Below are 24,097 nucleotides of genomic sequence, written 5' to 3' on the forward strand. Positions count from 1 at the left end.
ACAGCCTCTGAAGTGCTGGAATTCCAGGTTGTGTGCCTCCCCACCTGGCTCCTTGGGTCAGTTATAAGGAACTTACAGCCAGTACCATTTTGGACATCTGAGCCTCATGTTTATGTTTGGAAGCACAAAGGGCATCTCATCATGCCCCTGAGCTTATGAGCCTTACCCCTTGCCCAAGAGAGTGCCAGTTAATCTCCGGCTCTGAGCTGCATCACCTTTGATTAGCAGCCTGCTGGGGGAACAGGCTGGAGTAAGAACTCCCTGCCAGTCCTGACTTGTCTCATTCCCTGTTACTTTTATCTGTCACTGCAAGCACTTGGGTTCCCCTCCTGAACTAATTAAGTTTGCATGTATTTAGACACATTGCCAAATAGTGCTTAGCAAAGCGGAACTGTTACATCTCTTTCTGAGTAGGGAAGCAAGGGTATATGAACATTCCCCTCGTGGACCAGAGAGAAGCATGTCTCTCTCTACCTGAGTGTGTATGCAGATGATGGACACCTGCCCTAGCTCTCCTAGGGTTCCAGCAAAACAGCCTTTGGATTAGCTCCCAGGTTCATGTGAAGGCCCTCCTTCCAGCACAGTTGGTGAATTGACATTCTAAGGGCTTATAGTGGAAAGAACATGAGCTTTGAAGTGTGCTCTTTCTCTGTACAAGCAGAACTGAAAGTCGAGTTTACTGGGATCTTTGTGAGCAGTGGACAGTCTCAGTTGTGCAGTCTTGGTCACCTCAATTCTAGGTCCTACCAGGTAAAGGCAAGCAGAGCACAGTCTGGCCTTCTCATTAAGAGTATAACAATTCTGTAAACAGGAACAGCTCAAAGCCAAAGTGTTTCCCCGACTCAGTCTTCCGTGACCCTATAAAATGGTACCTTCCTGGGAAAGGTGGAAGGAAGCAGAGTAAAGTTGCTGGGCCAGTAGCTGACTCAGCAGGCAAAGATAGATGCTAAGAACAGAGTTGTCCGGAATCTTTCCACACTGGAAGTGGAGCTCAGCCCAGTAGATCACCATAGTAAAGTGACAGCTGTCTGCACACTTTTGTGGCAAATTCATGCCTGCCTTTTTCTAGTGCCAGCTAGTCTGATGTCTGCGATGCGCTGTGGTACAATATCCTGGGTCCTCTCTCCACACAGTTAAGAGGCAAGCCATGTTACAGACTCTTTCTGAAGTAAGGGATCTGCGTATTCCTTACTACAAAAGTCAGGAGAGTCAACTGAACGTGGAAGGGTAGAGCCTCCATCCTATACATAGGGTCCTAGTGCTTCCCAGTCATGACAGAGCTCTTGCTGGGAAAGATTGTCCCCGTCAGCACAGGCTCTCAAGCACATGAGATGTGTGGGGGTAGGGGAGAGGATGTCCCAGAGGTTGTAGAGGAATTCTGGACCCTCAAGTTAGAGTCTAAGCTCAGAGAGAGTCAGAGAGAATGGCAGCCAGACCTCCTGCCCTCCCTTCAGTTTCCCTAGAGCACTCTCGTCATCAGAGGTACATTGGGTTAGCCCCAAGAAGGCAGCTTGAGTTGATGGGGTCATGTTTCAGCTGCAGCTAATCCAAGTCACTCGATATAAATCTCCCTGCTGCCTCTTCCTCCCTCCCATCGCCAACCACAGACAGGGAAATGAATCCTGGCCCTCACCCTGAATACATCATGGCAGGCTTGCCTCTAATGAGAGAGGGCCATTCATTGTGGGGTGAAGCTCCCTGCAGAGCCTGGGATGCCATTAATTAAAGAAGAGCCACCTGAAGCCAGTCGTGCGGTGCAGCCTGCCACGCTCAGATGGAGTGGTGGTGGGGTAGCCGCGTTAGCCTGACAGCTTCTTGGGCTTGAGGGTTCTTGGGCTTGGAGGAGTGAGAGGTGCTTCCCCACCCCACTCCTGTGAGCACAGACACCCTGGAGCTGGCCTACTCAGAAACATCTGAAGGCTCCTCCTGTGGGTCTTGGGCCTAGACCCAGCATTAAAGGGATTATCTTATTTCCGAACTGCAGCTGGAGCTCCTGGTTCCCAGCCTTTGCTCCTTTTGCACTCTTCATGAAGTCCTAGATCTGCAGGTTAACAGGCTCTTACCAGGCCACCTTCGCCTGGAACCTTTCACTGGGACAGTAGTCTGCCTTGGCAGGACTTTACGGGTGGAGGGGCCCTGGAAGAGAAACTCTGTTGTCTGTCAGCCTTTCCTGCTCCTTTCTGAGTACTTCTGGCTTGGGTAACAGTGACATTCCATTGACAGCCTCACTGTCTCACCTCTGGGAAGGTGTGGAGGGTGTAACTCACTGTCATGATTTCAGAACCCCTGACTGAAGTTTTAAACGGAGTAAAGAGAAAGATGTTGGAAGTAGTAGTAGCCTCACTGACCTGATGCAGAATTGGTGATTGAATGGTTCTTTACTTTTTAAATGTGGTCTAGAAGCAAGTGTTGCTGTCTAGATTCTAGCCCTAGGACTTAATATATAGAGCTGTCTAGGGCCATCTGTGAGCATCTTTAGCACTTCCTCTTTGGTGGTGGCAGGCCTGGACCCGCTGAGATCTTCCTTTTAGCAGCCCAGAGTTGGGATAACCCAGTCAGTTTCTGTGCCTGGATTGTCAGGAAGGCAAGTCGGATCCCATGTCTGTGGCTCTAGAGCAGATTTATTCTCATGGTGGAGCCTAACAGATAGGGTGCTTTAGAGAGCCTAAGAACCATCTGGAGCATGGTCGGGCTGTTTAGTCTGTCTGTCCTCTTTGAGCTCACCTGACATGGATTGCAAAACCCTCCCACCCTCCACCCCGCCCCCCTAGCTACTGCCCCTAGGCTGAGACCCTAGGGGTCTGCTTTGTGTGCAACATTTTAATCTTCTTGAATCTTAGTCTGTTCTAAGGTCTGTATGTTCTCTGTCAGAGTGAAGGCTGGGGGAGCTGTTGCTTGAGTAAAGGGGACTACCAGTGTTCTTGGAAGACATTAATTCTTCCTTTTGTGTACGGTATTTTAAAGACTTGCTGTCACTTTTGTGACTCTTGAATACCAATTCTTGGGTTTGTTTTTGATCTCAAACAAACAAACAAACAAACAGACAAACTTGATAGGATCCCACAGACCTTGTAGTTCAGGCCTAAAGTCCCAACTCCTTAGGAGATTAAGGTCAGAAATTTGCAAGGTCAAAGCTTACCTGGATGGGCTACAGAGCAGTTTAAAGACCAACCCAGGCAACCTCATGTCAAAACTTCATGTCATGTGAAGCCTCATGTCAAAGAGTAAAAAGAGGACTGGTTATGTAGTTCACTGATAGATTGCTTGCTTGGCATGCCTGAAAACCTAGGTTCATCCCTGGTTATCCCCTCACCCCCAAATCAAAGCATCTAGGTATAATAAAGCATGTAAATATAAACATATGCCATCTTAACATGATATGCTTGTATACATGTATGTCTACACCTGTGTCACCATCATCCCCTCAAGAGTTCCGTGTCTCAGAAGGTCCCTCTGTGCCCCTCCCCAGTTAGTAATACCTACCCTTACAATTAATCATTGTTTTGACTTACATAGGGTATTATTCTTGACCCTCATAGAAATTTAAGTCATACAAAATGTATTCCTCTGGCTTGTTTGTTTGTTTTTTGTTTTTCTGAGACCAGGTTTCTCTGTGTAGCCCTGATTGTCTTGGAACTTGCTCTGTAGACTGGGCCGTCCTTGAACTCTGAGATTCACCTGCCTCTGCTTCTAATTACTAACTAGGGAGGGGCACTACTGCCTGGCCAAGCCAAAATGTACTCTTGTATGTTTGGTTTACTTTGCACAGTACAATAGCAGCTAATCCATGTAGTTGTATAGATGAGTTTGGCTTTTGTGTTGTTTTTAGTATTTCACTGTTTTGCTCTAGTCCACTGTTACTTGCCCTTTGTTGTAGCATCTGCCTCCCTTAGGTATTTAGCATAAATTTGCTGAATGAGTATATGAGTATTTATTTTGTTATATAAATACCCCTATGCCTAATGACTTCTTTCAACTCCTGTCATTCTTCAAAACCCATTTCTAGTAAGTCAGCCTTGCAGCCTTACGTCTCTATTCTGGAATCCACACTGGTCTCCCTTCTTTCTGAGGTACAGGTAGGGAGACAACTGACCCTGAGCCCGTGGAAGTAGCCTTTGAGGCATTCTGGCTCATTTATTTCTTCTTTCAGTAGATGAGTTAAGTACCCACTGTTTTCAGAATTGAGAACATAGTAGTAAACAGAAAACCAAGACCTTCTCAAACAGCCTGCCTTGATCCAGTTTGTATTCTGCAGTATGTAACTGACCTGCTGTCTGCCATTTAAACTCCCATGCCAAAAAAAATCTTGGTCCTGTCCTGTTTCTTCTGTCTGGTGAAGTTCTGCAGGAGCTGGGTGACAGTGGCTTTGACAGGGCTTCTCTTGGTCTTAGAGCTCTGTGCCTTTTCTGTTCATGATGCCACCTCTGCTACTACTATGTGGCATTGAGCTTCTCAGTAGTGGTGTTTCTCTTCCGCCGTCCTGAAGCCTGATTCCCTCTGTGAGAGGAGGGAAGTAATCTTCAACTTTCTGTGCTTGCAAAGGTGAGTGACCTCTGTTTTGTCAATGCTTGCCAGTCTGCTCCTCTAATTCCCCGTGGTAATGGGGACATCATTTTGTACTAAGCAAACCACCAGTTCTCCCTGGAAGATGCTGAGCAGATCCAGGCCCTAGGAAAGAAAGACAGATCAGCTTCCCGTCACTCCTCTCAGGCTCTGGCTTGTGGGGACTAGAAGGGCGTGGCCCCTGAGTGGCTTTGCTCTTGAACCGCAGTCGCTGGATTTGTAAAAGGGAGATCCTCAGTAATCCTGTCCTTCCCTACCCTACCCTACCCAACCCTACCCTACCCTACCCGTGCTGAAAGGGGGCTGTATCCGTTGGTCTAAATGAGGTTTCTTTTGTCAGGCTTCTAACAGCACCTGCAAAGGGCAGACTCCGCTGTGAGGCAGGGAGAGTCAAGGAGCACGGAGTTTGGGGGTTGAAGGCCAGGGAGCTTTGGGTTTCATTTGGCATGGTGGCCTGTGCCTGAATGATTTGTGGACTGTGGGGCTTAGCTTTGTAGAGGTTTGGGAAGAGCGGCTGTGAGTGGGTAGGATAAATTCTCAGTGTCCCTGGCTAAAGGGTGACACAGCTCAGACTTCATAGTTCTGTAAGGCTGATTCTTCCAAAGCCTGCGAGAATGCTGGTTTGGGGAAGAAAGCTAGCCAGCCCCGAGAATCCCAGGAGTCTGACAGGCCTTTTTCTCTGCAAGTCTTTCTTGCAGGCAGCCCGAGGCAGCCTGTCTCTTTGTTAACAGAGTGACAGCAATGTGACACCATGGAAATAATTACTAACAAATCACGGTGCTGACTGCAAACAGCTCTCTGTCTTCAGAGGCATGTCAGGGTGCATTAGAGCAGGACTGTAGGAGCGGCAAAGACGGCCGAGCCGCAGTCTGTACTCAGGCTCCCCTGGCCTCCCCCACCCTGGCCTCTGCTTTCTGTATCTTACTTACTGCCATGTTGTTGGCCTTTGCCTGTCAGGTCAGCTGAGGGCCAGCTGGGTCTGCAGGTGGCTTGTGGCTGGTCTGCATTCCTTTGGGCAGATGGCCAGAGCTCTGTCTTTGCCAGGGGCACCTGGGTAATGTGGAGAGGTGAAAGGGTGCCCCGTTTCTCTGACTCACTCTGCTACTCCAGACCTGCTTCTCCTGCCATGCTTTAGGGCTTACGGGTGGTAGTACCTGCTCCAGCAGGACCCAGAGGGTGAGGGAAGCCTTGTGTCTGTGTTAGCTCAGCTCCCTCCCCCCACCAGCTCTGGTTTCTTCTTCAATTGCCATAGTCAATTTTTGGTAAGTCGACTTTGTCCATTCCCTCTTGGTTAGCAGAGTGATTGCTCTGACTGTCAGGGCTGTAAATAATGTTCCTGTTGTGTGTGGCTGGAGCAGCACATGGGGTGGGAAAGGAGGGGATGGAGGAGCTGAGACGACGACTTGGCTCCGTTGCTCGCCCCCTCCCCTCTCATACAATATTTATCCAGGGATGGGAGTCAGATGCAGCGACCTCAGGGGTCACCCAGTTAAATAGCTTCTGAACCTCCCTGCATTCTAATTGCTGCAGTTGTCCTTTGCTCTGGAGACTTCTCCTCCCCATTGTCTGCTGAGGTACACACTAATGGCTGTCCTTCCTGGCCCTGCTGGGAGGCATGGGAGGGGGCAGTGCTCATTGCTACCTTCCTTTCCCTAGAGATAAAGGAATCCAGGGCCTGTTAACAAGTGGCTTTAGCCAGAAGGACACCGTGCCTGGCTTCCCTCTCTACCCCTTGCAAACCTGGCTGGAGGAGTTTGAGGCAGTGTGCTTGGCACCAAGAACCTTCACCCATTTTCAGTCTCTGTAGTCAGAACTGCTGACTCTGACTGTAACCAGACTCATGATGCTACCTGGACCTGGACTGGGGGTAGACCCTTGATAGGAATATTATTCTGTGTCCTCAACATTGCCACATACAAGAATTGGAAACGTCTAGGGAGTGGCATTTCCTGTAGTAATATGCTACATTTGGCTCAAAGATTGGTCAGAGCAGTTTGTTTGGTTCTTTGGGTGTCAGTGTTAGATGATGGTTCATAGTAGCAGGTGTTCCCCTGCTAAGGGTGGCATGCGTCAGCCATATTCACCAGGACTTCGCAGTAAATGTCAGTTCCACTGTAGTGCTTCTTCCCAAAGTGTTGCTGTTGGACGCTGCCATGGAAGGTGTTAAGTGAAGACAGAGGCAGTCTGCAGTGGCCTGAAACCAGCCACTGGGACCCACTCTGGGCCAAGTAAGAAGTGTACTGGGGACTGTGGGAGCACCAAGTGACCAGAGCTAGTGACAGGGCAAGGTAGACCGAAAATACAGTAAACAAAAGACACCAAACAAAGGGAGAAGCACTGTATGGGGGGCATAATAATTGGCTGTAATCTTTAGTGGCAAACTCTTTTAAAATAACAGAGTATTACACAGAGCTGTACTGGCTACAGCTGGGGCATAGCCCAATTCTTTCCTAGTGCAGGAAATAGCCTGATCTCTTTCCTGAAACCCCTAGGTCTTAGACTTCCTAGAACACACTTTTTGAGACTCCCTAAGCTGCTTCTAGTGCTATTGTGCCAGGAGCAGGACTCTGTATAGCCTGAGTGCTTGCACATCTTGAAATAATCAGGAGAGCTGAATCAGGGCAGAAAGGACCAACCAGAAGTTAAAGGCAACAGCTATGTCCTTGTGCACTTATATGGGAGCAGAGGCAGGCCTACATCCCAGATCTTGAGTACCAAGAGGTGCCTCTCTGCAGAGCCTCCAGGGGGCATTGTAGGCCATACAAACATGGTTCAGGCATAAGGTCAATATGGCCACAGGCCAGGGGGAAACTATGCTCGGATCTGTTAGGCATCTTGGAGACAGCTTAAGCCGCTAGCTTCAGGTTTCCCTATCCAAAAATAAAATAGGCCAATTGCCAAGGCACTGGCCAGAGTACCCTAGAAGCTTCCTCTGTGGTGCTCAGCCTCCTTCCTTTACCCTCCTCCCTGATAGTCTGTGTGTTAAGGAGCTCTGTCCAGGACTTGGTAGCAGCCCCAGTGCTTCCCACACAAGTGAGCACTGTGCCATGGGATGGGCACTGGAGAGGTGCTTATCCTAACAGGTACTGGGAGGTATAAGGGATAGCATTTTCAGGACATTCATAGCACCAGAGAGGTGCATGCTACACTTCCCCACAGGGTGTAGGTAATGTTCATGTGCATCTGTGAGTTCCTATGGGGGAGGAATTGCAGGAGAGATAGTCAGTAGGTAGGCTGTAAAAGCTAGGGCCTGCCTGAAAGAGCTGGAAGGATGGCTTAACAGTTGAGAACACTGCTGCTCTTCCAGTAGATTTGGCTTTGATTCCCGGTACACACACGATGGCTCACAGTCTTCTGTAACTCCAGTCCTAGGGTATCTGACATACATGCAACATACATGCAAGCAAAACACTCATACCCATAATAATATAAGTTATTGGGGCTGGAAAGATGTCTCATTGGTTAAGAACAATGGCTGTTTTTCTAGAGAACCCGGATTCAGTTCCTAGCACCCACATGGAGGCTTACAGCCCTCTGTAACTCCAGTCCCAGGGCATCTGATACTTCCTTCTGGCCTTCTCAGGCACTGCATGCATGTGGTGTGGGGTGTGTGTGTGTGTGTGCACACGCGCGCGTGCGTGTGCACACTCGCGTGCATGTGCAGACCAAACACTCATACATATAAAATAATAAATTCATTTTTTAAAAAAGCGGCAAATGGACCTGGATTCAGGTTGTGGATCTGTTGCTGAGGATCTTGGAAAAGTCTGAAAAGAACTCACAACCTCTTTGGGACTCGGTAAACGTCATCTGTGTCCCCTGACATCTGTGGGAAGTAATTTTTTTTAGAACAGAAATGGGAAATACTCTACATATGGTTTCTTTAGAGTCATTAAGCAATGGTTTCGCCCTAGGGATTTGAGGTTGGTCTTCCTTGGGAAAACTAGTACCATAGGCTAAGGGGCATCCCAGTGTGCCCGCCTGCACTCCGGTTCAGTTTGGGAACTCTCCTAGCAGCATGCTGGGAACAGTTCCAGCTGTGCTGCCAGACCCAGACGCAGGTGACGGCCTTTCGTCTGTACTGTAGGGAAACCAAGAGGAAATTAAATGTCATCTGCCCCCTGCACAGCAGGTCGCTGCCAGATCAGACACTGTTGATCTGATTGTGCAAAGGGCACCCAAGGGAAGTCTTCCGCTGCATCCATGCCCTCTGAGTTGTGGCGACTCCCAGGTGATGGCCTGGCTCAGTCCCACAGCTTTCTCTTCCTGGCTGGGTTCACCCTGGACTAGAGCCCAGCCTAATACTGTATGGCAGCTGTGGACTGTGCCATGCCAGAGAAGCATGTATACCAGTGGGAAGGAGTGAGAAGGGCAGGGTCTGGCAGGAGAGGATACACAGGAAGCGGCAAATCGACCTGGATTCAGGTTGTGGATCTGTTGCTGAGGATCTTGGAAAAGTCTGAAAAGAACTCACAACCTCTTTGGGACTCGGTAAACGTCATCTGTGTTCCCTGACATCTGTGGGAAGTAATTTTTTTAGAACAGATGTAGGGCCCTCCTCACCCCTTCTTCCCCAGTCTGTAACGTGGTCATTAGGGCCTCCCTGTGGAGGTAGCTACAGCTGCTGTGAAGTAGAGCATCAGTAAGTTGTCCAGGAAGACTCAGCAGGCTGCCTTTTGCTGCCTGGGCCCTACCTTTCCTTGTCCTCCCAACTGAGTAGCCCAAGGCCTCTGAGATAAGTCTGGGTGATGGTGGTAAAGCAAGGTGTGAGACCTGCTAGAGGTCACCCATCTAGTGGGAGCTTAGCTGGCTCTCTCCAGCCTCAAACCTGCATGTCCCTTCCTGTTTTAGAGGACATTAGGATTTGCCCCCCCCCACTCCCCTCCCCTTTTTAAGTTCTAGGTGGGCCATAGTTCTTTCAGTTCCTTAATAACATATTTTACCAAGGCTTTGGGAAAAGATGTTTCAGTACTGACATAGTTCTCCCAGGAAAACTCCCCACCCTCACGTCACCCCTACACCCCAGCTGCAGCATGGCTGCTGGTGGTGAAATTCATTAGTGCTCACTGACAGCAGTGGCGACAGAGGCACTCACTGTCTGCTTCCCGCTCCCTCACCCTCTCATGCTGCTGCTTCTCGCACACTGATATTTAAATCTGATGGGCTGCTTATAGACTTCGTGTACCATGACAAGTTTGGGGAGGGGGTTGGAGAGGAGGAGACAGACAAGGAGCCAGCTGTCATGCTGGTATTTCAAACAGTACTCTCTCCTGACCCTTTGCAGGCTCTGGCAAGTGTATCATCTTTCTGAAGCCTGTGGTTGGAATTGTAACCTGCAGATATCCCACAGGATGGGGCAAATGTGGGGGCAAACTGGGCTGATAAGCCAGCAGTTCATTCTTCCAGGGCTGTGGGCAGTCAGAGAGCAGTGGAGGGACAGTGCACGTGCTTGTTGAACAGGGAACTGAAGTTGAGTCTCTGTAAATGCCACAGGATGTTGCCCTCGGTTCCCAGGAAGCTCTTGTTCAGCAGCTGCTTTTACCTCTTAAGTCTCTGCTGTGTTATCTTCCAGGTAAACCTGGGGGCCTCTGGATATAGGAACCGGATTTGAGTAGCTTCTAACTTGAGCATGTTTGGGGTTTCCACAGTGCTCATAAAACTGTGCGGTGGGGGTTGGGGATTTAGCTCAGTGGTAGAGCGCTTGCCTAGCAAGCGCAAGGCCCTGGGTTCGGTCCCCAGCTCCGGAAAAAAAAGAAAGAAAGAAAAAAAAAAAAACCAAAAAACAAAACAAAACAAAACAAAACTGTGCGGTGGTCAACTTTGTGTTCCTACTTTGTGTCTAGAGGGGGCAGGGGGCTCTTGGCTTTTGCACCTGGTGCTTTGTCTTTAAACTTGAAAGAGGAGTCCCTAGATTCCTCCTTTAGCTGTAACTCCTCCCCTCAATCCATTTTTGAAGCAACTGAGTGATTCTAGGATTGATGTCTCCCTTTGCCATTTACCCGTAGCTCACTTTTCTAGTGTTTTTCCTTACCTGGCCTCATCTGGCCTGGTGATGGAGGTGATGTTGCTTGCTCAAGGGCAACGTCCACTCACTAAGTTGTACATTAGTGCAGTAGAGCCACAAAGCAGGACTGGGGTGAGGAATGGGGTGTGGTGCACTGCCTACCCATTGAGGGCCTTTGCAGCACCAGGTCCCACCATGCTGGAGGTCACTGAACAGGCCAGGCTCCTCTCTTGTTTCCTCATCAAGTCTTGTCATTGTCAAAAGTGCAGCTACTGAAGACACGATGGACTGGTCTGTCAGAGGGTGACTCATAAAATTCACTAACCCTTCCAATGGAGGGTAGACCAAGAGAACTTTTTGGTGGTGGTAGGAGGTCTATAGACATAAGTTTATTCTTTTGTTGTTGAGTTTGTTTGTTTTTCAAGACAGGATAGCTCTGTGTAGCCCCCTGGCTATCCTGCAACTCCCTCTGACTTGAACTCAGAGATCCACCTGCCTCTGCCTTGTGAACACTGAGAGTAAAGATGTGCGCCACCATTCTGGGCTCATGTGTGTGTTTGTGAGCTGTCAAGGTCCACTTTTTTTTTTTTTTTGGTTCTTTTTTTCGGAGCTGGGGACCGAACCCAGGGCCTTGCGCTTCCTAGGTAAGCGCTCTACCACTGAGCTAAATCCCCAGCCCCAAGGTCCACTTTTGAGTTATCAGCACTGTAATCCTGCAGATCCCGCTCTTTCCCACATCTAGCACTCTCTGCAGCCTGTCTTTTGTAGGCTTCTAGCCCTCATTTTCTGGCTAGGGTGACTTTTGTTTGTTCCTTGTTGCTGATTCCTAGTCCTGAGTGCTAGGCCTGTTGGGGCAGGCTCGTGTTGTCTCTGACATGGCAAATCACAAGGAAGAAGGAAGATAACTAGCTTTGATAAGTATTTAGAGGTTTGAGCTTTAATTTTTTATCCATCAGCAGTGGCCAAATGAGTGAATTCAATTATGAATCTGCTTTTTCTTCCACCCTCCTTTCTATGATGTGGTGGTTCAGAGTTGAGACAAGGAACCTGTTGAAAGGAGAAACCCCTATTTCCTAGCTTGACCCCCTTACTAATTCGGGTTAAATTGCTGTGCTATTGCAGTGGTGACACATTGTGTCTGCCTCTGTTTGTATAAGAGGATGTAGTGGGGGAGGAAGGACCAATTTGTGCAGAGATAAAAGGTGTCACAGGCAGATAACTAACGCTCCAGCCTCGTGCCTGCTCTCATTGTTGCTCAATTTGCTCCGTGTATAAGCCCAGCCTTCCCCTCTTTCTTCCTTCCCTCCCCTTGGTCATATTTTACCTCTATGCCACAGTGTAATGATGCCCTGCATAGTGGGGGAGGAGATGGGCACCTCTGGCTGACAGCCCTTCCTGATAACCAAATTCCAGCCCATCCATCACTAGCCACTCTCCTCAACTCGAGGAAAAGTGATCGTGAAAGGCGGGCTGGGCTGTTCATCACCCGAGCTCTGTTTGTCTCCTCTGGGTGTGGAATGGAAGCAGGAGAGACAAAGAGCCATGTCCCCAGCTCAGTGATGCCTGGGTTGGTGTGACTGGCATATGCTGGGTGCAGACTTATGCCACATAGACTGTGGCACTCTGACTAGGTGATACGCCAGACCTGGCTCCAGGGGTGTGGTGTCCTTCTTGAGGCTCAGCCTCTTCGATAATAGAATTGTGGCAGTTCTGAACCAGAGGACAGCTGGTGACAACGCTCTGAGATTGTTTGAGACTGTTTGTGTGGGCAAATGAGGAAGCTGCATGGGAACGAGCTGTGTGTACCTCAGAGGTGTTCCTTTGCAGGGTCTGCTCTGGCTTCTCCTAACCCACTCTTTTCGATAGCTGGGCCTTTGTGCCTTCATGGTCCACTGATGACTTGAGGCATTCCTTGCCTATATGTCCCAGGAACACAATGGTTTCTACACATGAGCAATGCTGTGTACACATTTCAGTGCTGTTGGCCACCGGGACTCACTGTCCAAGGCGCTCTGAGATCCAGGTGCCAGGCAGACAGGACGTAGATGATGACTTCAGACTGCTGGTCCCCTCCTCTTTAAGTCACACTCCCTAGGTGGGTTAATTGGTTAAAATTTGAAGAGAGAAAAGCATTTAAGGAATAATGTCCAACCTTTCTCAGCACAGGTGTCTGCTCTCTTGCTGGACCTGCCTTTTGGGCTTTGTCTGTCAAACCTCTACGGTCTCCTTGACTCAAACCTAGCAGTGGTCCTCCATGCTCTGTTCACCTACCTTCAAAGTTGAGTTCCTTCTTACAGTGGTTCCACCTTGGCCATACCCATTAGCAAGGGGTGGGTGTGGGAGCTCCCTTAATGAGGGAGCTGCTTTGACTGGCGCCAAGCTAGCCACACCTGTTTGCTATCAAGGCTGTCTGGGCCAAACCAGAGCATTTCAGTTGCAGGTGGTAGGCCTGAATGAGGGCTGGGGTGGGGAAAGTGGGGCTCTCTTTGCTTTGTTGTCTGTTTGTGGGGAGAGACATTTTCTAACAGCCCTATCCTCCCATATTGTTCTCTTCTTTCCAAGTAGAATTTCTCCTTTTGTTATTTAAAAGACCAGCGGGAGGAAACTTAAGAAGTACCTCACCTTCTCTAACTTCTGCCAATTAGAAGCAAGGATCCTGGGAAGCATCTGATGATAGGTTTGAGATTCCATTCTGGTGACTTGAAGGGTCAGTTTGATAAGAGCAAAACCACGGTAGATGCCAAAGTAGGGCACCTTCTGACTCTAGGCTCATAGCATCTGAAGAGTGATCATGGACTCTGCTTTAGAGTCCATAGGCAGGACTGCCATGCATGTGTGGGGGTGAGGGGTGTCCTTAAAAGGGGCCCCTTGTATTCATGAAATTGAAGGAAGTTTTGATTTGGTGGGGGAAAAAAATCCCATTCCTTTTTATGGCCTGGACATAATTGGGTTTTTTCTATTGGCCATCAGTGATGTCATTCCGACCCCTCATAAAGAAGGGGAAATCACACCTGTGGACTCGGTGCATAAAATTTCATTGGGCAACAGTAATAAGCATGACCAGATGATGTTGGGGCAGTTGGGGAGCTTTGTGCCCAGTGAATCCAGCTGCATGGAGACCTGGGCACCATAAACTTGCCTGCACGTTTATGCCCGCAGGCTAGTTCAGGGCCCACTGCCAGTGGCTCTTTTCCTTGGGATCAGTATCTGGTAGGAACTCAGCATTTTTACCCTTTGTGCCAGGAACCTTTGCCCTTTTCTTTGCCAAGTAGTGGAACCATGTATCTACTGGTACCTGCTGACTTTAGCCCTAGATGCCTAAGAATATTGAGTAAAACAAAACAAAACAAAACAAAACAAAACAAAACAAAAAAACCAGAACCTTGAGCAGTAAACTCCATCCTACCTCCCTCTACCAGCTTCCAAGCTTTGCCTTCTCCGGGATGAGTCAAGGTCTGTGGATGAGTATGTGCAATTGACACTTGCCGTTCAGAAGTCCCAGAGTCCATTTCTGGTTCTGTTCTTGGCTTGTTGCATGATTGAGCAAGTCCTTTTTCTTTACTGAAACTGTTTCCTTGTCTGTATAAGCAGTGGTGAGCATTTAACCACCGTGAGTGCTCTCTTCTGAGGGAGGATTATGTGATGAAGATGTAGAGCTGGCTTCCCGGGAGACACCAGGATGTCAAGTTCCAGCTCTGGTTCTGCCTCTCGTGAGGATGAGTTTGGGCACCGCTGTCTCTGTGCTGCATGTGCGTGGAGACAAAGGGCTGTAACATCCGGGGAGCACTCAGCAACCCTATTTATTCTTCTTGAATCTGCACATGTTCATGCATGGAGCTCCTGAATAAGATTGGTATCTCCCCCTCCGTACTTCAGTCAGATATGAACCCTAGAGAGGCACCCAGGATTCCTGCTGGGCCGTGTTTGGGTATGAATGACTGGTTAGGTGATCTTCCTTTCCGGTTGTTCTCGCTGGAGCTCCTGTGGTATAGATATTTGAGAGAAACAGGCAGGCTCCCACTGAGCTAACCAGAGTGATATCTAGAGCCATCAGGCACCACTGAAATCCAACAGAAAGGGGAATCCCTTTTTCTCCTCAGCTAGCCAGAGCCAACAGGACTCCTGACCTATGTCAAGTAAAGTCATCAGGAGGTCGCTCAGGTTAACTACAGGAAGATAAGACATGGGCTACCTGCCCTTTTCTGACCAGGCCCCCTGTGTTCCTCTTGCTTCTGGTGGCCTCTTTACACCCAGAGCTCAGTGTGATTTTTCTGAAATACTGAGCTTAGCAATTAGTTTCTAAGATATAAAGGATAAGGAATGTCAAAGAAAGAAAAGGAAATAATACAATTCAGAAAGTTCAGTTATAGTTTGTTTCTTAGGTAACTTGATTTAGAAGCTTTGTTTGATCCAAGGTTTCAGATCCTTGGTCTTGGCCCTATGTGGGCCTACCATCTCTGGACGCTTCTTCATACGTTTTGTATCAGCCAGAAATTCTCTTCCAGAATGTTGGCAAGTTATAGGTAATGTTTCTGTGCCACCTATTTGAAAGGAGCCTGCTTTACAAGAAAGACATCATAGTTGGGTGTGGTGGTACATGCCTTTAATTCCAGCACTCAGGAGGCAGAGGCAAGTGGATTTCTGTACGTTCAAGGCCAGCCTGGTCTACAAAGTGAGTTCTAGGATAGCAAAGGCTGTGTAGAGAGACCCAGTCTCAAAAGAAAAGAAAGACATTATGTATCTTGTAAAGTGAATTCTTAGTTTACTTCCTGAAACTTGGAGGTCAGCTTCCTGTTAGTATCTGTCAAGTATTTGAAGGGTGATGAAGGGAGGCTAGATTTCCCTTCAACTTTCTGAGCTGAACTTGTCATTTCAACTGCATTCTCATATCCCAGTTCCTAAGACAAGGAGTCTATACTTGTGTTCTCTATTCTCTTGTCTCTCAGTGACTCCTCCCTCTGTCATTCCTTACCTGGTCTGCTGACATTCACACTCCACTCAACCAAGGTCACATGGGTCCTTTATTGGGTTCTCTCACTTCTCATCTTGTTAGGACACTCAGTGACATTTGACACTCATAACTTGATTTTAAGCTAAAAAAAAAAAAAGTTAGCTCTACATCTTACAAGAAAGGGACACATTTCCAGAATTTAGGCTGATCACAAGAAATAGGTAGAGGGATCAAAAGGGGCATATGCAGTCCCAGGTGCTTGCTATCATGAAAAGGTCCTTGACTCATGAAGCACTGCCTTCTTAGAAGGAACCACACAGAGATTCAAAGGCCTTTGGCCTGGAGATGGGAAGCAGATAGGAAGCTTTCTGAGCTCTTGGATCTTAGCAAGGTTCTACAAGGAAGAAGTGGATGTCTTATTATCTGTAACTTCTGTTCTTTGTTTGTTAGAGGCAGGATCTCTTTATTATGTAGCCCTGGCTGCCCTGGAACTTGCTGTGTAGACCAGGCTGGCTCAAACTCACCTACCTCTCTGCCTCTCAAGTGCTGGGAGTAAATGCATAGGCTACCATGTTTTATTTAATGTGTTCTGTAATTTCTTTTCATTCTCGGGCCCTCGTTAGTCAATTTTCTGTTACTGACACATACCTGAGACTCTTTTCTTGATGCTCTTCTGGAGGACTGGGAATGGTAGAGTTGGTAGAGCACTTAACTAGAACGACTGATACTCTGGGTCTGACCCCCAACACTGCCTAAAACGAAATGTATGGCACAGGTTTCTAATTCCAGTCTTTGGGAGGTGATGTCAAGAGGGCTACATGGGACCCTGTCTCAAAAACAGAAGAAAGCAAACTACCAGGGAGCTGGGTATTGTGGCGTGCACCTTTGATCCCATCACAGAGCAGAGACAGGTAGTTTGAAGCTAGCATGGTCTATATAGTGAGTTCTAGGTCAGCCAGGACTACATAGTGAGATCCCATCTCAAGCAAGCAAGCAAGCAAGCAAGCAAGCAAGCAAGCAAGCAAGCAAGCAAACACAGGGGTGAGAGGGATCACTCAGTGGTTAAGAGTTCAGAGTGGTTGTTGCTCTTGCAGAGGATATAGGTTTGGTTCCCAGCATCCACATGGCAGCTCACAATCATCTGTAACTCCAGTTCCAGGGGATCTGATGCTCTCCACCAGGTACACATGTGGTACACAGACATATATAGAAGCACAACACTCATACATATTGAAAAAAATCTAAAACACTTGTAGGGGCCTCAGGGAGGCCACAATAGATAACAGTCCCTACCTCACAAGGTCAGTTTGAGGATAGATATAAAACAGAATTCGCAAATTAGGAAATAGTAGCAGCTGATATTATTCAATGTAGTATCTCTTCAAACTCATATTTGGTTCTGAGGAATGGCTCTAAGTCCAGTATCCATGGTGCTGGAGGTGGGATATCTTCCTTAGGTGGCCCCCCTGCTGATTTTGTTGATCCTTGTGGTCTCTCTGTTCCATAGACTTTTTTTTTTTTTCTTGGAGCTGGGGACCGAACCCAGGGCCTTTCGCTTGCTAGGCAAGCGCTCTACCACTGAGCTAAATCCCCAACCCCGACTTTTTTGTCTTTGTAGTTTAAGACTCCACATTTAGGACATGCATATTTCTAACTTGTTCTTTCTTCTCTTTCTTGTAGGCTTCCAGGCCAGTGCCATTATTTAGGCTTGCCAGTGGCGGATTACTTCAAGCAGTGGATTAATCTAAAAAAGGTATCATCTGCGCTCTACCCAGAGCCTTCAGTTCTCCTGTCTTTTACATGCCTCCTCTCCTCCAACTCTGTCTTTTTTTTTTTTTTTTAATGATTTTTATGTATACTGTCCCTGTCTTCAGACACACCAGATCCCATCACAGATGGTTGTAAGCCACCATTTGGTTGCTGGGAATTGAACTCATGACCTCTGGAAGACTACTTTTAACTGCTGAGCTGACTCTCTAGCCTCCCTCCTGTGTCTTTTTGTTTCTTTTTTTTTTTTGGTTCTTTTTCGGAGCTGGGGACCGAACCCAGGGCCTTGCGCTTCCTAGGTAAGCTCTCTACCACTGAGCTAAATCCCCAGCCCCGTCTTTTTGTTTCTTTTCTCAGTATCCCTCTTTCTCTTTTCTCAGTAATATGCACTGAGCCATTGATATTTCTGGGGAGTGGGGATCTGCCTGAGGGTTAGGCTGCTGGGTGGAGTACTATTGGTGTCTTCCAAACATACGTAGGGCTTTTTTCTTTTGAATTTCTGGGCTGAGCTGTGTTGTCACTAGAAGAAATATGGTTCTACTTGAGCCTTTCAGAAGGCAGTCTGTTGTGTATAGTTCTTGCTACTCTTCTTTAAGCTCCAGGTAGACCTTGCTACTGGTCCTGCCCAGGTGTCTCTCTCTGTGTGTGTGTGTGTGTGTGTGTGTGTGTGTGTGTGTGTGTGTGTGTGTGCGCGCGCGCGCGCAAACAGAGGCTTATTTTTCAACCTGCCTTATTGACTCAATTGCTGGGCTCTTCTAAGTCTTCCTCAAGTATCTCCTACTCTTCTTTTTCACTCCCAGCTCAGTACCCTAAATCTGCCCTCGGCTTTAGTTGCTCAACCTCCTTCTTCTTGATCAGCAACTTAAAACTGCCCTCCATTTAGTTGAGTTTCTAATCTCCCACCTGGGGAAGCAGCCTTTGGCCACTCCCCTAAGATCTCACATGGCTGGTCACCTTTTCCCCCTCTGAAGCATGGTGAAATCTCCCTTTCTTTTCTTGCTTTCCTGGACCTCCTGCAGGGACCCAGAGGTCCTGACTCTTTCCTTCCACCCAGCAATTGGCTCCTGGCATCTTTATTGATTGATTAAGAACCAGTTGGGGACAGGACCTTAGCATCAGACCCACGTGCTACAGCAGTCTGTATATATACTTGTGAATGTGGTCTCTGCGCCTCTATTTAGGAAAAGGAGTTGCCTACAATGATTTTGGTTTCCCCTGACCCTAGCAGGGCCTTGTTCATGTAAGGGAGGACAGTGGAAGCCTTGGAGCATGAAGGAAGAGGGTCTGGGCACTAACTGTAGTAATTGTAGACCTAGAGAGCTAGCCTGGGATTGTGGGCCTTGAAGGACCTTGATAGCTAGGGTAGTTCCCTGATAGAGAATGAGTCACCCAGAAGACCGTCCTTGCCTGGCACATGCTGTGGGTCCGAGATAAGTAGAAGGGATAACACAGGAATGGCTTCTTGCTTCCTTGCCCTAGAGGAGTTGCTGCTCCAGGAGGCCCAGGTTATTAGAAGAAAGATAGAGAAAAGTAGCCCTGGAGTAACTTCTGGGACTACTTGATGCTACCAGTCAGCTTAGTGATCCTAGGAATCTAGAAGAAGGGAGACCAGAGCTGTAATCTTAGAAAGCGGGAGCTACTGAGGGGTCACAATAGGTACTGTGAAGATGGGGGTTTCATTCCGATTAGGGGGATGCAGGGAGGAGACTGGCTTGGAGGCAGAAAGAGCAGACTGCCTTTGGTGTGTGTGGTGAAGCTGACATGGAAGAAGAGCGGGGCAACTAATTTTGTGAGTATTTACTCCGCACTGAGAAGACCTTGGATTGGTTCCATGTTTTGTCTTGCTTTCTCCTGGTGTGTGTCCTTTGCACTCTGACACTACTTCTCTTCTTTGAAGAAGCTCGGCTCTGTCCTGCCTTTGAGCCTTCATCTGGCTGACTCCCTGTGTGAAAAGCCCCCCTTGTCATCGTCAGGCATATGCCTGCCCCTTGAAGATGCGGTTCAGATATCACTTCTGCTAAGCTTCTGTTGATGTTAGGCTCACTGGACTTGGGACATCAGTTAACTCAGTTGGAAATAGGCCCATGCTTTTTTTCCAGTCAGGCTGGAGTGCAGAGACAGAGCCTGGTTCTTGCCTGTGTTCTCAGTGACTGGACTGGGGTCTGCTAGACTTAGAGTATGTATGTTTGCTGGCCACCTCCTTATTGAGAACTGGCTTCATAGAGACCCTCCTGAGTGGGGCTAGGCATGCTTGTGTAGATAGACATGCTGTCCAGGGAAACAGTGTGCCAGCTGTCAGAGCTTATCTGAGTCTGCTTGCTGGTCTCAACAAATGCAATGTGAATGCCCGACCAGGCGAGGCAGGCACTGACCATGAACAATTACTCTGAAGTTCACTAGACTTTTTGGTATGTGGTATCTCTCTGCCTTTAGGTTTCTAGGCAGAGGAGCAGCTGACCCATATGGTAACACTAGGGTCACTTTGGTGCTTCAGGCCATCGTGAGACTCTTCAGTCAGTTCTCCACTGATAAGATATGGAAGGAATGGGTGTGAAGGGAAACTGAGGACCCCGTGCTTTCTTCTTATGAGGCAGTCACAGAAGCCTGAGAAAACAAGGAGACTTCCTCTCTAGCCCCCAGCTACTTTGTGTCCAGGTTTGTGACTATGTCAGTCACTAGGTATAAACTCAGCATCTCACTTTTCCTAAGGCCTCTAATCTGAGAAGAACTGAAATACTGTCTTTTCAGTTCTCCTCTCCTCTTTAGAAACTGTGGGTTGCCTTGAAAAGAGTAACTTCTCAACAGCTGTGCTTTGACATCGCCTACCTCTACCTACTTCCCCCGTAGCAGAGTAGCAAAGGCCCCTGTTGGCTGACATTTGGGATGTTGTTGAATGAGCTTAGATTTTTATTGAGCTGTCAACTTAAGGAAAACTTGAAGTTCTGCTCCCAGCTCTTTCCAGGAAGTTACAGATATTACCAGGGAATAAGGGGAACACACATGCATATGCTCGTGCACACACACACGCGCACGCACACACACACACACACACACACACACACACACACACACACACACACGTGTACATGTACATTCACATAAATAGTCCATCTGCAGAAACACTGAAAATGCGTGTAGACATCAATGTATTTACATACATATATCATAAAGCATGAAGACATAATATCTATCCATCTATAAGAACACATTCTGAAGTGCCTTCTGTGTACTAGGTATTGTGTTAGGTTCTAGGACTATAACAGAAAAGGGAGGTGTTATAGAGCACATGACGTGTTCATTAACGTGTTCAGGACAATTCAGAGTTGTAGATCATGTAGTTAAGAACTGAATTTATTGAGGTAGAGTCTGAGGAAGGAGATCTAAATTATAGATTGAAGGAAGAGCTGGCCAAGCTTAGGAAGCAGCATATGGTGAGGCCCTGAGGTAAAGAGAAGCCTGCTGTTTTTATAAAAGCCTCTAGTTCATGGTTCTATCCCTGACACATTGGATGGCTCGTAGTACAGAGATCTTAACTGTCATTTACTGAATGAGTGTCACCAGGGCCTAGGGATGTGAGAAGAGGAAAGCTGCGTGAGGTCAAGTAGAAGATGAAGCTGGAGCTTGGAGACCATGTTGGATTTTGGCTCTTTTTTAGGATAAATAGGAGCTACTAAAAGGGTATTGAGAGAAAACTTTATCTCATTTGCTTTTTTGTTTTGTTTTGAGTCAGAGTCTCATTCTGTAGCTTATCTGGATGTGGCCACACCGGCCTGTAATCCCAGCACTTGGAAGGCTGAGACAGGAGAATTGTTTTTATTATGGCCAGCCTGAGCTGAGAGTTAAAGACCAATCTGGGTTATAGAGTAAGACCTTGTCTCAAAATCCAAACCAAACAACACCACCTCTTACACCAGGGAAGTCATGCAGTAGAGTGACCTAGGGAGTGTAGCACACGGAAACTCTGTAGTAATATAGCAAAGGAAGATAGACGTCAACTACGTGGTGGGGCACTCAGGAGGCAGAGGCAGGTGGATCTCTGAGTTCAAGGCCAGCCTGGTTTACAGAGTGAATTCCAGGATGGTCAGGGCTATACAGAGAAAACTTGTCTTGAAAAACAAAAACAAAAACAAAAACAAACAAACAAACCCCCCCCAAAAAACCCAAAACAAAAAAACAACCCAAGATACTAGAGTCTCATAGTTAAATGATTAAAAAATACATAAATATAGCACCTTGCTTTGGGTAAAAAAAAAGTCTAGAATTTGTATGTAGAAATGGATATAAGAAGGGCTATAGTTGGTGAGTTATAGTGAAGTGGTGGGATAAAAAAAATTGAAATCAACTAGGAAATGTATGATGGTTTTTGTGGCTGTTAGATATTGTAGATGTGCATGCATGCATTTTAAATGATTTCACAGAGTTCTCTGTTTGGTTAATAACATCAGTTACATTGGAACAAGTTTGTTCTTTGAAAGTGAGTATTATGGCAATACTGACAGTGTAACATACAGGAAATGGTGATTGGTTGATAGAGTTAGGGGCAAAAAAAAGTAGTCTATATGGCCCTAGAGTTTATGATTGAGCGTGTAGGTAAATTATAATGAACTTTCTTTGTGAGGAGGAGGAGAAGCTTAAGATAAAGACTTGATTTGGGACTGTTAAATTTAGATGTCTGAGCAATTCTTATGCTCTGTTGAAGAGGTGGTTGACCACCTAGGGCTAAAGGATAAGGTCTGGTAAGAGGTATGAGTCAGATAAGACATATGAATAACTAGTGAAAACATGGAGATACATGGTATTGCCAGAGAAGCGCATGTAAAGTGAAATGAGAGCAAAGTGGAGCCCTGAGATAGCTAGCACATTAGCCAGGTGGAGAAGGAGTCAGGAGAAAGCTGTCTATTAGAAACCGACACTGGTTACTGATGGTGCGCTATATTCTATACCATTGTGTGCATCCATTCTCTGCGGCTTTGACAAAGCACTACAATGAAAGTTTATTTGGCTCACAGTTGTGGTGGAGGCTGGGACAATTGAGCTCCAGAGGCATCATCTGGTAAGGTAAGGACCTTCTTGTTGCATCATGGGAAGGCTTCAAATGACAGGAGAGTAGAGAAGACAGAGAGGTCAAGAGCTCCATTCTTAAACCAGTACCCTTTTGGAACAATAGTACCGATCAACTCACATGGACAGTTCCCATGCCCTAATGGTGTTACAGTAGGAGTTAAGTCTTAGCATGGAGTTTCGGGAGGATTGAAATTCGGACATTAGCATCTGCCTAATGCCCAATGCTGCCCATTAGGGTTTTCACTGGCGTGTGGCAGTAGATCACTTGGAATATATCTAGTGTAGTTGAGAGATGAGTCTTTATTTGTATCAAGTTTTAATCAATTTGAATTAAAAATTTGAGAAAATTTGAGTATGTTTAAAGGCACTTGAGTTAGAGATGCTATATTTTAAGCAGTTAATTTTTCAGAATCTAAAACATTTCTGATAAAAGATTTTTGTTTCCTAGCTGAGATGTGAAATTAAATATTAATAGACTTAATCTGAAAATAGACTTAGTCTGAGAAAAGACAAAATATCTCCTTAATGTTTATACTGCTGTCATGTTTAAAATGATATTTGGATATATTAATTGTTAAATAATTTCATGTTATATTTAAAGTAAAAATTTAAGCCTTTAACTTTTTTTTGTATGTATGGGTGTTTTGGCTTCATGTTCGTTTGTGAACCATATGTGTGCTGGTTCCACAGAGGCCAAAAGAGGGCCTCATCCCTTGGAACTGGAGTTACAGATAGCTGTGAGCCCCCTGGGGCTACTGAGAAATCTAGGTCCTCTGGAAGATCAGCCAGTGGCCATAACCACTGAGCCATGTCTCCAGCACCAATGTGTTTTGTCTTTTAATGTTTCATAATGACCATTATAAAACTTCAACTCTCTTGTATACTTGCATTGTGTTTGTATTTGAACAGTCGTGGGTCAGATACTTGGCTTCAGTGCTGCATTGTCTAATCCTCACAGCCTTCCTGAGCATAGAGCAATGATGCTTTCATACCAGTACATGGCAAAACCCAAGACTTCATGGTACAGACACAGGAGCCTTGAGGGTGGCATCCCAGTTGACCAAGATAGGTGTTAGAGGGTGGCGGGGAAGGTAGGTAACATGAAGACAATCATATGGATAATGAGACTTGAGCACTACTGATGCTCACGAGAGCCTGTGAGTACAGAATAAGGATGGGGATAGAGCAAGTGATTGGGGCATAGATAAGGAAACAAGAAGATAAGAGAGCTTTAATGTTTTCAGAGCTGTAACTCTGAAGAAGAAAAACAGGCAAGAGGTATGATGTGCCCTTACATGTCTGAGGTGAAATTTGATGTGCAAGGCTTTATTTGGAGAAGGCCAGCCAGTCTGAAGGTGCAGAGAGGAGAGGGACTCATTAAGGATGCCTCTAAGAAGGGGAGAGGAGATGGAAGACAGCCCCCTACTTCATCCTGACAGGAGAAAAAGCAAAGATGGATGCAGGTCCATGTCAGCAGGCTTGCTGATTTGTGATGGCAAGCTGAGGTGATTTTCACCTGGCTCAGTGTGCTTTCTGTCGCTGTGATGAAGATGATGAGTCTGGTGGTTAGAATAAGAATGACTTCAGAAGCTCCTATGTTTGAATGCTTAGTCATTAGGGAGTGGCACTACTTGAGAAGGTTTAGGAGGTGTGGCCTTACTGGAGGAAGTGAAGTGTGTTTTAAGGTTTCAAAAGCCCAAGCCAGACTGGCTGTCAGTCTCTCCCTCTCAGTCTACCGACCAGGAGGT

The 24,097-nt window shown here is 46.9% G+C and overlaps 1 protein-coding gene across 1 annotated transcript in view; it reads left to right on the top strand.

Moving 5' to 3' along the window:
• The window catches only part of Eri3 (ERI1 exoribonuclease family member 3), a 127,142-nt gene that overhangs the window by 47,635 nt on the left and 55,410 nt on the right, over positions 1–24,097 (top strand). The window contains exon 7 of the mRNA NM_001427171.1: positions 17,199–17,271. Coding sequence (NP_001414100.1) covers positions 17,199–17,271 — 73 coding nt within the window. The remainder of the gene's footprint in view (positions 1–17,198; positions 17,272–24,097) is intronic.

The sequence above is a fragment of the Rattus norvegicus genome, chromosome 5 (genome assembly GCF_036323735.1).
Source record: "Rattus norvegicus strain BN/NHsdMcwi chromosome 5, GRCr8, whole genome shotgun sequence".
In the NCBI taxonomy this organism is placed as follows: Eukaryota; Metazoa; Chordata; class Mammalia; order Rodentia; family Muridae; genus Rattus; species Rattus norvegicus.